General features: G+C 33.6%; 1 protein-coding gene across 1 annotated transcript; it reads right to left on the reverse strand.

The window, feature by feature from the left end:
- Window positions 1-1,651: 1,651 nt before the first annotated feature.
- Window positions 1,652-8,610, reverse strand: LOC127121404 (paired amphipathic helix protein Sin3-like 3). Its single transcript, XM_051051896.1, has 5 exons — window positions 8,463-8,610; window positions 5,850-5,986; window positions 5,605-5,773; window positions 2,053-2,151; window positions 1,652-1,878 (listed from the first exon to the last, which is right to left on the reverse strand). Exons 1-5 carry the CDS (start codon window positions 8,469-8,471, stop codon window positions 1,816-1,818), a joined length of 477 nt encoding a protein of 158 aa, XP_050907853.1. The 5' UTR covers window positions 8,472-8,610; the 3' UTR covers window positions 1,652-1,815.
- Between the last annotated feature and the right edge of the window lie 6,384 nt (window positions 8,611-14,994).

A 14,994-nucleotide genomic window follows, 5' to 3' on the forward strand; every position in this document is an offset into this window, starting at 1 on the left:
TATCAAGTAAATTGAACACCATCAATAGATAAAAGAATACCAAAGAGAAATACTAATACCCAAAGATAAACCCATGAAGATATCAGGATACAATTCTCTTAATTATTTTCAACAAATGTTAATTAAGACACTAGCACTAGGACTAAATCAGATGAGAAACCCAACAACAAAAAAGTCTGCTCGAAAAAGGAACAAATTAAATCTCAAGTAAATTGAACACCATTAATAGATAAGAGATCACCAAGGAGAAATCCCAATACCCAAAGAGAAATCCATGAAGATATCAAGATACAATGCTCTTATATATTTTCAATAAATTTTAATTAAGACACTAGCACTAGGACTAAATCAGATGAGAAACTCAACAACAAAAAACTCCGCTCAAAAAAGGAACAAATTAAATCTCAAGTTAATTGAACACCATCAATAGATAAGAGATCAACAAAGAGAAATACTTATACACAAAGAGAAACCCATGAAGATATCAAGATACAATGCTCTTAATTATTTTTAACAAATTTAAATTGAGACACTAGTACTACGACTAAATCATATGAGAAACCCAACAACAAAAAACTCCACTTGAAAAAGGAACAAATTAAATCTCAAGTAAATTGAACATCGTCAATAGATAAGAGATCAACAAAGAGAAATACTGCTACCGAAAGAGAAACCCATGAAAATATCAATATATAATGCTCTTAATTATTTTCAACAAATTTTTATTAAGAAACTAGGACTCAGACTAAATCAGATGAGAAACTCAACAACAAAAAATTCCGTTCGAGAAAGTAACAAATTAAATCTCAAATAAATTGAACATCATTGATACATAAGAGATCACCAAAGAGAAATATTGATACTCATAACACTCATAACCTAGCCATAAATCTTTATACGTTATTGATTGATCCAAATGATTGAGTTTTGAAGTCATTCTAAAAAGTGCATATGTTCCCCCCGCCTATCTTTCCAAAAATCATTTCCAAGAGAGAAAAATATTTTTTCGTCAACCTTTCATGTTTATGATATAAATATAAAAACTATGTCATTACAATTACAAAGCTTTCAAATGATCCAAATTATAGAAAATCCACCCTTAATATAGCCTTACACCTAAAGAGAGAAAATCCTTAAAAAAAAGACTCGGAACCCTAGACATATCAATTTACTTCGCAAACCACTTATAAATCATATACCAAGCATTAGAAACTATGTCACAAGTAATGAATAAATACTAGATTGACTTAAATAAACACACACAAAGGACAGGAAATATCGGTTAGGTCCACAATCACCATTCACTTAAATATGTTTTCTTTAAAAGGGAATTTATTTAGTAAATGTTTCCAAGAGAAGATAAACACATTAGAAGGGGCAATTAAATAGAAGGATCACGTTATCAGAAGTATGAGAGAATTTGGAAGAGATTATAAACTCCATCTCTATCATAATTCCAACTCCACCAACCTCTATCCAAGAAAAATATATGGCCTTGAAGACCAGTCATGAAGATGGCAACAATGAGTTCCTCATGAATGAAGAAAAGCTTTCTCGAAATACTTAATCGTTATGGATGCTATTAATTTCATCAATCAATTTCTCTTATTCAAATCTTAATCCTTTTTACTCAAAACTTTGTTAAACTAAATTGATAAAATCTTCTTCAAATGATTTCTTATTTCAAGTCTCAAATAAAAAACATTAAAAATAAATCTAAAAATCTTTAGTTATCTCGGTAACCATACCATAGGTATTTATTAACTCATCACGAACTTCTTTAAGAAAGAAAATTTATAAACATCAAAAGCCACGTCATGGAAAAAACTCAATAAATCCGTCAACAAGATCAGGTTGGTCTTTAAAAAGTGAAATAACCTGAAAAAAAAGTTATAATTAAAATTATTATTGAACAAGAGAAAAAAGAATATATATATATATATATATATATATATATATATTATATATATATATATATATATATATATATATATATATATATATATATATATATATATATATATATAGAGAGAGAGAAACACAAACTCATACCATTCGTGAAACCTCCTCGCAACTCTTTTCTTTATTTCTATACATATTCAGTATAGTTAGAAATGATTGGTAAATGTTCGGATCATCTTGAAATCGAGTCTGCATGCAAAGAACCCCTTAGAATCATCTAAGCAAACACAACTTGAAAAAAATAATTAACACAAGAGTGTGAACACAACATGAATCATTCATTCACAAGTGGACTACTAGAAGAAGGAGAAGAGTTAAACATAAAACAAAGTCCAATCCATTAGATTTAAAAGAAAAAAGAAAAGTTTAAAGAAAAATAAAAATAAAAAGGAAAAAAATAGAAAAAAAGAAAAATAACAATGTTATATTTTATTTTGATAGAAGGATACATGTGTTATATTGTAACTCTTTTTAGCAATTAGAAACGAAGAAAATGAAAATGTGAAGATGAAAAGATATTTGAGAAAGAAAGAAAAAAATGAATGAAGAGTGTAACAAAATTGTTGATGGCTTTTTAGACTTTTGCTAATGCTCTTGTTTTCATTTAGGGTTACGAATTCATTGAATTTGGTTATGTTGGAGTTCAACAATGAACCTTCATTAATAATGCATAAGACGAAGAAGATGATGAACAATGAGAGAGAGAGAGAGAGAGAGAGAAAATGAAAACAATTTTTTTAATCTGTTACAATTTGTTACAAATGCAACTTCATTTCAGGTTTTATACAAAGACTCAAATGAAACTCAAATGAAAATGAAAATGAAAATGAAAATGTAAATATAAATGCAAATGAAATAACATTCGACATCATCCCTTAATTCATATTCAAGTTAAAATCCACAAGATCAATTTTATCTCTCAAATTGATGAAATGTTCAGTTTTAATTGCCTTGGTCGGCACGTTTGCAAGTTGTTTTTGAGTGTTGACATGAACAACCTCAAGTACTCCATTCTGAACCTGATTGCGCAGAAAAATGGTACTTAATATTAATGTGATTGCTTCTTCCATGCAACATTGGATTCTTAGCAAGACTTATGGCATATTTGTTGTCAATCATCAACTTGACTGGATTTCTCACTTTGAATTTCAGTTCCTGCAGTAAATCCATTAGCCAGACAACCTGACAAGCTGAAAAAGCTCTAACTATGTATTCAATTTCACAAGTTGACAATGCAACCACTGATTGTTTCTTGGAACACCGGGAAATAGGAACTCTTAAATACATGAATATGTATCATGTATTACTTCTTTTGTCCACTTTGTCACCACATCAGTTAGGGTCTGAATAGATTATCAACTCATAATCATCTGACACTCTAGATGGAAACAAAATTCCATGCCTCATAGTCCCTTTTACATATCTCAGAATCCTGATTGTAGCTTGGTAATGTGACAACTCTAGTTTACACATAAACTTACTCACCATTCCAACTGCATAACATATGTTAGGCCTTATGTTACATCGATATCTCAGACAGCCAACCAATTGTTCGAAGGTTGTAGAATAGAAATCCTTACCATCATCATCAGAGTCCAGCTTATGATTTGTCTCAGTAAGTGTGATTGCTGACTTACAATTCATCAACTCAAATTTCTTCAACAACTCAAGTTCATACTTCAATTGGTGCATAATAATTCCCTTCTAAGAATGCAAAATCTACATCCCCAGAAAATATATCATATTTCCAAGGTCATACATATACAATGCATTCATCAGCACCTTCTTAAACTTGTTTATCTCATAAATACAACTCCCTGTCAGAAGTGTGCCATCTACATAAAGACACATCAGAACCCCATTGCCTTCATAAGTATGATACACATACACATTATATTCCATTTCACATTTCTTGAATCCTAGATGCTTGAAAAATGAATCAATTTTCATATTCGAAACCCTTGGAGCTTGTTTTATCCCATACAAGGCTTTATGTAGCTTGTACATCATCCATTCTTTGTTCAATTTCATAAATCTAGGAGGTTCTAACACATAAACTTCTTCTTGCAACAGACCATTTAGAAAAGTTGACTTTACATTTAAATGTATCAGAGGGTAATTCCTATTTGTAGCTATAACAATAACCAACCTTATGATTTCATATCTAGCTACAGGTGCAAACACTTCAAAGTAGTCTAAATCAAACTTTTGTGGAAATCCTCTAGCTACCAACCATACTTTAAGCTTAGTAACTGAACCATTTGCCTTCATCTTTATCTTGAAAACCTATCTCACACTGATGTTTTTTTTGTTCTGAGATAGAACAATCAATTCCCATGTCTTATTTCTTTCAATAGTCTTAAGATATTCCTTCATGGAGTTCACCCACACCTTCTTCTTGAGAGCATCATTGATGTTGGAAGGTTTAGAGTCCACCATCATGGCACCATCGTATGACTTTCCTTTTAGAGTCTATCTCAGTATCTTACAATAACTCAAAATTTGTAAGTCTTATTGGTATTTTTCTAACTATGTATGGCCTCTAGAAGCCTTCAGAAGCAAGACCACCTTTAGAAGTCCCACCTTCAGAGGCTAGATCACTTCCAGAATCATATCTATCATCAGAGTCATACTCATCTTCATAATTAAAGTCACCTTCAAAGTCAGAGTCAGTTTCAGAGTCAAAGTTATCTTCAAATTCAAACTCTCATTCAAAGGAAGAATCTCCTTCAGAGGCAGAATCAGACTCTAGTTTTGACACTGCACTAGAGTTGGATTAAGATATGCTCTAATCCCATGTTTTTGATTCTTTCACTATGACATCTATGTTGACTTCAACTTTGTTGGTGACTGTGCAATAGAGCTTATAAGCACTTGTACTGTGGCAACCTATAAGCAATATGACTTTGCTTCTGTCATTCAATTTCCTTCTAGTAGCATATGGTATATATTTCTAACATATAGAACCAAACATCTTGAAATGGGTGGAAATGTTCTTTCTTTCAATCCACTTCTCATTAGGAACCACTTCCTTTAACTTCTTTGTTCGACATCTGTTGAACACATATATTGATGTGGCAATTGCTTCTCCTTTAGCATGCTCCTTGTCATGTCAAGCAGAGTTCTATTTCTCCTTTCAGCAAGCCCAATATGTTATGGAGTGTATGAAACAGTCACCGCATACTCAATACCATGCAACTTCGTTCGAGGTTTTATACAAAAACTCAAATGAAACTCAAATTTAAATTCAAATACAAATGTAAATATAAATTACAAATAAAAATAATCTTGAAAGTTGAACTACATTCAACAAGATAAAGATTATACATGTTTCTTTGAGGCCTTTCAACTTAAAACTCTCAAACCATGACTAAAGATGACCAACATGTAAAAAACATTAAAATTATATTAAATTATTACCGATTAAAACTCGATTGAATCATATATATATATATATATATATATACACTCTCCTCTTATAATTTGTTCCTATGGGAGTTAAAATATGTTGATTCTAGGAGTAAATATATATAGTTTTTCCATTTAAAACAAAAATTCACTATTTAAAAAAAATGCATTGATTCATTCAACTAAGAAAACAAAAATGTGTATAAAATATATAAAACTTGATAATACTCATACCTTCACCTTGTCCAAATATTTCCTAGCATATTCTATATTCACTTCTGGCTTATTTGGTGGAGGTGTAATCTCAAATTCATCTACCAAATAGGTATTAAATTTCAATAACAATTCTTCATGCCCTTCAAACAATTCCTTCACTCTTGCCAGCATACACACTATATCAGCTCTACAAGCAAGAGGAACAAATCAATTATAACAAACAAAACTTTAAAAAAAATTATGTAAATATATAAAAATCATACCTTTTTTTCTTGATATCTTTCATAGTCTTTAAAAACTCATTGAACTTATGTTTCTCATCTTTAAACGCATCCTTTATTTCTTTGATATAAATTTTGGCGTCATCGCTTGTTACTTCTACTTTCTTTGAACTTGATCCCTTCATTTTTCACAAATGCAAGAAAATATTTATTACATTATTTACTACACACAATTAGATAAAATTAAAATTCAACAAAATCTTTATTTATAAACCCATAACTCATGAGACGAACAATTTAGACATTTTGAATATAAATCATCGGATCATATCTTCCAAATACAAATACATTTTTTTATTAATGAATAGAAAATTCAAAATTTTAGGGAAAAAAGTTTAACAATTATACATTTAAGTGTATAAAATAATAGCAAAGTCTAATAAATATAATAAAAACAAGCTTATTTGATCAAGAACACTCAAAAGATTTTAGATCTACCATTTTTTAATGGCAAAATAGTATATTCATAAAAAGGTGAATATCACTGAAGTATAGAAAGATTAAAAATTGATAGCGCAAGAAAAAATAAATAGACCACCTCAACAAAAGATAAAATCAAATACGCAAGTCGAAAGTGAAAATCAGAAAAACAACAGAAAAACTAAAAATCTAGAAGGATACATTCGAACATCTAGAAACCTCACCTTGAAGATTCAAGCTAGATCTCATACTACCACGACAACCATCAACAAAGCAGATAACAACAAAAGAGAACGAAAAACCACCACCAATCTTAGAATCAACACAAGCTCTCCATTAACTATTGGGTTAGGCAGATGATAAGGTTCTAAAGTCAGTCAGAGAAAGTGAATAAGTTCATCTCTGTTCAACTTAGAAAACATTTCTAGACCAGAAAATACTCTTTTTCTCCGCTTCTTTCACAGTTGTAAAAACACAATTAAATATATCACCGTTACAAACCCTCTAAATATACTAGAAATCAACATGTCATATCATTCCAAAACCACCCGTAGACTCAGCCTTGCCACCTAGAGTGAGTAAATTCTCAAACGGAAGTCTATGGTCACTATGAATAACCACTTTCCAACCTAACCAATGAAAAATAATATGTGTTGTTACAACACTAACTCATAAGTGACAAAGAGATGGAAAATCGACTTAGCCATTTCTTCACACAAGGGACATATAATCCCATTAGAATCAACAATCACCCCCCTTTTGAATAGGTTTTCCTAGAAGGAAATCTATTTTGCAAAAATTATCAATAAAAGACTACCATCTTAGAAGGAGCTCAATTGATCTAGATTATGGGATAGTTGGATTCTCAATCACCTCTGATGACAAAGAAGGGATAAGGAGGCCCAACAAAATACGATAATAAAAAGCAATAAAGAAAATACTATTTCTTAAATGATGACACTATCATTTATCTTCGTCCTAAGAGAGAGTAGAACAATGAAACACAAATAGAAGGTCATAAACGACATGTAACACATGGAGAAAAAAGGTTTTCCTCCTCGTTAGATTCCTAACAAGATTCTCATTCTCCATGTTGCCAACCTCTTCCACCAAACCATCTTGTCGAGTAGAGATTGAATAAAAAAACAAAGGAACATTTTCTTAAGAGAGAAATGCCATACCCAAGAATCCTCCCAAAAATAAGTTTGGAAGCATTAACCCGTGATCCAAATAATACCATCACAAGCCAATCACATGGGTCATCGTCCTTGAACCCAAGAAGAGAAATACTTTTCCAGTAAGAAGAAGAGGATCATAAACCTGTTGTTCTCCCTTTCCAAAGAGAGAAAATGACAGAGGTACCATATCCAACTACAAGAATCTCGCTCCAATGACCTCAAGTGCCTGTAACCAACCTCCATCTCCACTTGGCCAAGAGGACTAGATTTACTAGCTAGAGGTCACTAACTCCTAGCCTTTTTTGTATTAGGTTTAAATACATTTCCCACTTGACCCAAGTGATCTTAGAATAACTCTTCACACCTCTCAAAGAAATCTTTTTTGAATCTTAACTAGTTTCTTCCAAATCTTCACACGGGTATTCTTAAAAGACAGAAGAAGGATATGGATTACATTAAAAACTGAATCAAGAAGGACCATTTAAGTCTCAAAATTGACATATTTGTGTTTTGAGGAATGAAACCTCTTGGTCAAAAAATCGATTAAAGGGTCTCAGGTAGGCTATGCCTAGGGTTAACCCCACTAGAAGACCTACGTACTTAAACGAGAGAGATTCAATCCTACAGTACAGGAACTCATTCACAAAGGTCAAAAAGACAGGGTCTAGATTAACCATAACAAAGTTGATCTTGAAGAAATTAACCCGAAGACCTGTATACTCAAACTCTCTTAGATCTACCATTAAGAAATCAATACAACGCAAAAATATGACTATGTGCTATGTGAAATTAAAGGAACTAAAAATCATGAATATAAAAAACTTACATTATTTCAATGTAATTTAAATTAGTGATTAATTTGAAAGAAAGACATCAAAATTTAGAGAGTCATGTAGGTATTAATATGGTTTAATCCCAAAGAAACTAATAGAAAATAAAAAACATAAACTACTAAAATGAAATAATTAGCTTTGTATTAGAGGTTTTTCTTATGTACCTTGCTCATCTTCAAAAGCTAAATGTGAGAATAGAAAGACTTGGAGATTGTTTTTCAATTTGAGTTTTCTAAAAGTGAAAAACAACAAGGAAAATGTTAGTAGAAAAACTCAGATTGTGATAATACATATAAGAAAATGAGAATAAGAAATGGGTAGACAAGAGGTGTACAAATTCAACCTTTTTGTCCCGGTATACAAGAAACGGGTATACAATTAAACATTTATAAAGTTTTAGTTCTTTTTACCTTTTGTGAAAATAATTGTTTCTATATAAATATTTTAAAATGAGATTTGGTCAATATATGAAATTTTATTTTGTCTACATGCATTGACAATATAAAAAAATAATAATATTCTTTAATATACACTTAATCACAATTTGCCAGATACATTGATACTTTAAAAAATAATATAATAAATTGACATTTGTTAAATTGGATTTTAGTTTATTTCATTTCAAATTAGCATCGTATTATTATATTTTTTAAGAATAGTAAAACTACCGTTTGACCAACAATATATATTAATATTGTTTAAATATTGTTAACATGTTTGATATTTGACTTGTAAATTTTATTTCCCGTTTCATCTTTTATTTACAAATATTTAGCTGTCATTTTAAAATAATAACTTATAAAATTTGAATGGACATACAAATTTACAAATCATTTTTTTGTTGCACTATAAAAAAAAATACACCTATTTTCTGTTGTACTATAAGTCATTGTTGTTTATTACAAAAATGCCCCTATTAAACAAATATAATATTCGGGTTAATCATAAAAATTATTTCAATATTTAGTTGCAATTTTTTTCCTAATTAGTATATTACTCTATTCGTTCACAATGACAATCATTTTGAAAATATATATTTATTTTAAAATATATGTTATTCTTATTTTTTAATATAAAAATAATTATTATATTTTTAATTATATCTCTTAATTATTATTCCTCATATTACTTTCAACTTATTATTAAAGTTAATTTAGTAAAACTGTCATATTTACAATTTCAAAAGCGGAGGGAGTAATTATTAGTGGTTTTTTTACCGAGATAATCCACTTTTTCGAAAAAATTCCCAAAATACCCCACTTTTCAACAAAATTCCCAATCTATCTCACTTTTAGGAGGAGACGCCAATTAAATTGCAAGGAGGCGCCAATTCAATTGGCGACTCCCTTAAAAAGCCTCAAATGAAAAAATCTCCAACATGAACGTTGTAGATCTTTTCAAGAAAATGAATTTGGATATAAATTTTGCATCATTTGGATTTTTTATGAGAAAGTTATGGGCAGTTTAAGTTGGACTTCTGAGTTTTTCAACTGTTATCTGACCTATAATGTATTGCATTATTCCATGTGTTTCTTTTAGAAATATGAAATTTTGTCCAACATAACATTTGAAGTAGACATCTCAAATTTTGCAATGCACTTGGTCCCACATCAAAATAATTAAAAATGAGTGAGTTAGGTCCCTGCGAACTTGACCCAAAATTAGGGTTTCTGTCAAAACATGTGTATGTGAATTTTACCAAAAGGGACCAACTTCAAGCCCTTCTGTTTGAATGATAAAAGCCTCAAATGACAAAACCTTCAACATAAAAGTTGTAGATATTTTCAAGATAATGAATTTGGACTAAAATTTTGCATCATTTGCAATTTTTTTGAGAAAGGTATGGGCACCTGAACTTGGACTTTTTGACATTTTAACTGTTATCTGACCTATAATGTTTTGTATTATTACATGTGTTTGTGTTAGAGTTATGAATTTTTGTCCAACTTAACAACTGAAGTAGACATCTTAAATTTTCCAATGCACTTGGTCCCACCTCAAAATAATTAAAAATGAGTGAGTTAGGTCCTTGCGAACTTGACCCAAAATTAGGGTTTCTGTCAAAACATGTATATGTGAATTTTGCCAAAAGGGACCAACTTCAAGCCCTTATATTTGAATGATAAAAGCCTCAAATGACAAAACCTTCAACATAAAAGTTGTAGATCTTTTCAAGATAATGAATTTGGATAATTTTTTGCATCATTTGCATTTTTTATGAGAAAGGTATGGGCACCTGAACTTGGACTCTTTGACATTTCAATTGTTATGTGGCCTATAATGTTTTGTATTATCATATGTGTTTATTTTAGAATTATGAAATTTTGTCCAACATAACAATTTAAGTAGACATCTCAAACTTTCCAATGCACTTTGTCCCACCTCAAAATCATATAAAATGAGTGAGTTAGGTAGTTGGGTAGTTTTGCCAAAATTAGGGTTTCAGTCAAAACATGTGTATGTGAATTTTGCCAAAATGGAGTTTAGACAAAGAAACCTAATGTTTGGAGTTTACACAAAGATAAATTTGATATAATACGAATTGATATTAATAAAATTTGGATTTTACACAAAGAATCCTAATGGTGATGACCGGGATCACCTAACCGACCTCCGGTCCCACATCCCCTAGCTACCCTAACCCTTGGCCCTAACCCACGTTGACGATTCTGCACCGGTGTTTGTTCATCTGATGGTCCAGGAGCGTCATTACCTCCTACAGGAGAAGATCCACTGAGGTATTCAACCAACTCAGCATAGTCTTCAGTATTCAATGATGGTGTACCGGCGTAGCTGAGCTCATGACCCATGCCAGAGAAGTTGGGGTGTGGTTGACTCATGGATGGGCGACCGGGACGGTTGAAGGGAGACATGGGTGTGAATGATGGGTCTAGGAACGGTTGGAAAGGTTGTTGGGTTGTTTGGAAGAGATATGGTTGTGGGATGTTTTGGTATTGTGATGTTTGGGGTTCTTGGCTACGGTAGGAGGAGGGGCGGTTAGTGTTTTGGCTAAGGAGAATTTGGTAGGGTGATGGTGTGGGTGCGAAGCGATGTTCGGTCTGAGGTTGATGGTCCATTTGTTGGTGGTGGTATGGGGGATGTTCTTGGTATTGGGGTTGGGTGAATGGCATGTTTTGGTTGTATGTTTGTGTGTTTGTGGAACGGAAAGTTTGACGGATAGGTGGTTGTGAGTAACCGGGCTGAGAATGTTGTTGGGGGTTAGATGTTGATCCTTCTTGTGTGTAACTTGTCTGGCGTAGGTCGTAGAGGTACATATCATCGGCGATGAATTGAAATCCAACCGATCTGTACCAAGCCATATAAGTATGACTTGGTTTTACCTCATTTGGCATGACTGCGTCAATTAAGACATGGTCATGACGGTGCATAAAAATTTATAGGCAAATGGATGAGAGCATAAAAATTTGTGTTTGCATGGTGTCTCCACCTCATTTGGTGACCATGTACAATCCTAAAGAGGGGGCGCCATTCAAATTGGCGACACCATAGGGTACATGCATGCAAGGATAGTTCTGAATGCTTGGTTTCGAGGACTGACTCCATGGGGGCGCCATTCAAATTGGCGACCATGTACATGCCTTAAGTGTAGGCGCCAAACCAATTGGCGCCACCATCTGCATGTCTGACACGTGGCATTCTTGTCTCCTGCATGCTGAACAACTCACTTGTGGATGGCTTGCCTGATTGACACATCATCTCTGACTATGTTACATGTCCGACACATGTCTGTCTTGTCTCCTGCATGCTGATGACTAGCTTCTTGATAGCTTGCATGGTTGACACATCATCTAAGACTGTCTTGCATGACTGACACATCATGTCTGACCATCTTAGGTGTCCGACACGTGGCTGTCTTGTCTCCTGCATGCTGATGACTAACTTCTTGATAGCTTGCAAGGTTAACACATCAACTCACACTGTCTTGCAGGATTGACACATCATCTCAGACACGTGGCTCTCTAGTATCCTGCATGCTGAAGAGTCACTTCTTGATAGCTTGCCTGGTTGACACATCAACTCACACTGTCTTGCATGACAGACACATCATCTCATGACTAGCTAGCATGCTTGACACATCAACTCACACTGTCTTGCATGACAGACACATCAACTCATGACTAGCTAGCATGCTTGACACATCAACTCATACTGTCTTGCATGACAGACACATCATCTTAGAACTGACTTGCATGCTTGACACATTATCTCAGAGTAGCTTCAATGTTCATCACATCATCTCAGAACTAGCTAGCATGTGAGACACTGATACCATCTATTTAAGTGTCTTACTATCAACATCCAAGACACTTCACTCACATTCATCTGCACTTGCAAAATAGTTTTCATCTCCAAAATGTCATCTTCATCATTATACAGTGTCAATGTTCACTGCAACGGTGAAACTTTTGAGTCTGAGCTTCATGGTTTTTGTTTTAGAAACACTGATACCATTAGAGTCACGATGAAGAGAAATGCAACCTTTTTGCATTTGAAAAAAAGAATACAATCCTTTATAGGATCAGGTATTGTGTCAAAGATGACATATCAAAATCCTACATTTTTTGAGAATGGTCAATGCAAGTTTTTCCCCCTTAAGGTACGAGACGATGAAGATGTTGAAAACATGTTTCTTAGTCATGAACATTCAGGCATGGATTGTATCGAGTTGTACATTACTCTACAACAATGTATATCGTCTCAACAGTCTCAACTAACCGATCAGGATGCAGCTGGTGAAGATGCTCCAGATGATGCACAATGGTCAAATGAACTCAACCCAGAAGCAGAAGTAGAAGTCGACGTTGTTAATGAAGAAGAAGAGGAGTCCGAGATACAGGTTGATCACATCCTGAACAACGACGATGAAGATGAGGCTCAACCACCACCAATACCTCCTAGTCATGCCTACAATCCTCCTCAACATATGACAAATATGGATCTTCACGACGATGAAACGTCCGACAGTGTCTTCTATAATCCGTATCCGAGACCAGTAGGCGAATTAAAGGTGGGAGACATGTTTCGTACCAAAGAAGAATGTGTCTTGGCAATCAAAAAATTCCACATGAACAACTTTGCTGACTTTACAGTCAAACGCACTGATTCTAGAAGGTATGTTATCGAATGTCATAACATGCTTTGTAAGTTTCGTTTGGCTGCATCTTACAAGAAGAAAAATGACTCTTGGGAGATCGCTTCAATAGACCCACCAGACAGTTGCGTTGCAACTAACGTTGAACAAGATCACTGTAAACTGAGCACAGCTTTGATATGTCAAGACATTCTGCCATTGGTAAATAAAGACCCATCAGTGAAGGTGAGTATAATTATATCCCATATCCGAACAACATATAATTATACTCCATCTTACAAGAAAGCATGGATTGCGAGGACAAAGGCTGTTGAACAGGTTTTTGGCAACTGGGAGGATTCATTCAAGGAATTACCACGGTTTTTATGGGCACTAAAAACTTATGTCCCAGGAACTGTGGCAATTCTGGAGACAGTGCCAACAATGATGCCAGACGGAACCTGTGCTACAGGTAATAGAATATTTCACCGTCTCTTTTGGGCATTTGACCCGTGCATCAAAGGTTTCGCTTTCTGCAAACCTCTCCTGCAAATTGATGGCACTTGGTTATACGGAAAATACAAGGGTACTTTGCTCGTGGCAGTTGCACAAGACGATAACAACAATGTATTTCCCATTGCCTTTGCTCTTGTTGAAGGTGAAACGGCTGGTGGATGGGGTTTCTTTCTTCGACATCTCAGAACGCATGTCGCTCCACAAGCCAATCTATGTTTGATTTCTGATAGACATGCTGCCATCGAAAGTGCCTACAACAACCATGATAACGGATGGCATGATCCTCCTTCTACACATGTCTACTGTATCAGACACATTGCACAAAACTTCATGCGTGCTATAAAAGATAAGAATCTTCGCAAGAAGGTGGTGAATGCTGGGTATGCTTTAACTCAACCGTCTTTTCAATATTATCGTGATGAGATTCGACTGTCTAATGAAGACGCAGGTGAAGGTGAGAAAAAACAAGAAAGGGGGGGTTTGAATTGTTTGAAAAATAAGCGCTTTTCCAAAATGAAAATCACACAATGATTTTATACTGGTTCGCTTATAACACAAAGCTACTCCAGTCCACCCGGCCAAGGTGATTTCGCCTTCAACAAGGACTTAATCCACTAATCTTGAAAGATTACAAACAACACCTAAGAGAGAAGAAAATCTCTTAGTCTTCCCAAGTCTACAGACTACACAGAGTCACTTGAGGAAATCAAACAAATAAAAGATACAAGATATGTAATCTAGAGTGCTTCTAGGAAAGCAAGTATTACAAACTTAAGAACAGATTTTTCACTTAATAAGCAAAAGCTTAGTGAAATTCTTTGAGAGCAAAGATGATTTTCTTGAGCGTGAAATAATTCAGTATAGTTTTGGCTAGTTGATTTCTTTATACTGAATGTTGATTCCAACTCTATTTATATATGAGTTGAAGTAGTGGTTGAATCTGGTGGATATTAAACTGAGTTTACTCCATCACTTAAATAGCTTCTGCAGTTTAACTTTTCATCTTTGAAGTGACTACTTACCACAAGTAGTATCTTCTCTCTTGGAAGAGGAGATTAACGTCTCTTTCTCTGTTTAGGAAATCTATT

The sequence above is a fragment of the Lathyrus oleraceus genome, chromosome 2 (genome assembly GCF_024323335.1).
Source record: "Lathyrus oleraceus cultivar Zhongwan6 chromosome 2, CAAS_Psat_ZW6_1.0, whole genome shotgun sequence".
NCBI classification, from domain to species: domain Eukaryota; kingdom Viridiplantae; phylum Streptophyta; class Magnoliopsida; order Fabales; family Fabaceae; genus Lathyrus; species Lathyrus oleraceus.

Coding starts and splice junctions, on each gene's coding strand:
- LOC127121404 (XM_051051896.1), bottom strand. Junction 2,152..5,604: donor AATATTTGGACAAGGTGAAG/GTATGAGTATTA, acceptor CTTTGCATGCAG/ACTCGATTTCAAGATGATCC. Junction 1,879..2,052: donor GCGAGGAGGTTTCACGAATG/GTATGAGTTTGT, acceptor CTTTTTTTTCAG/GTTATTTCACTTTTTAAAGA.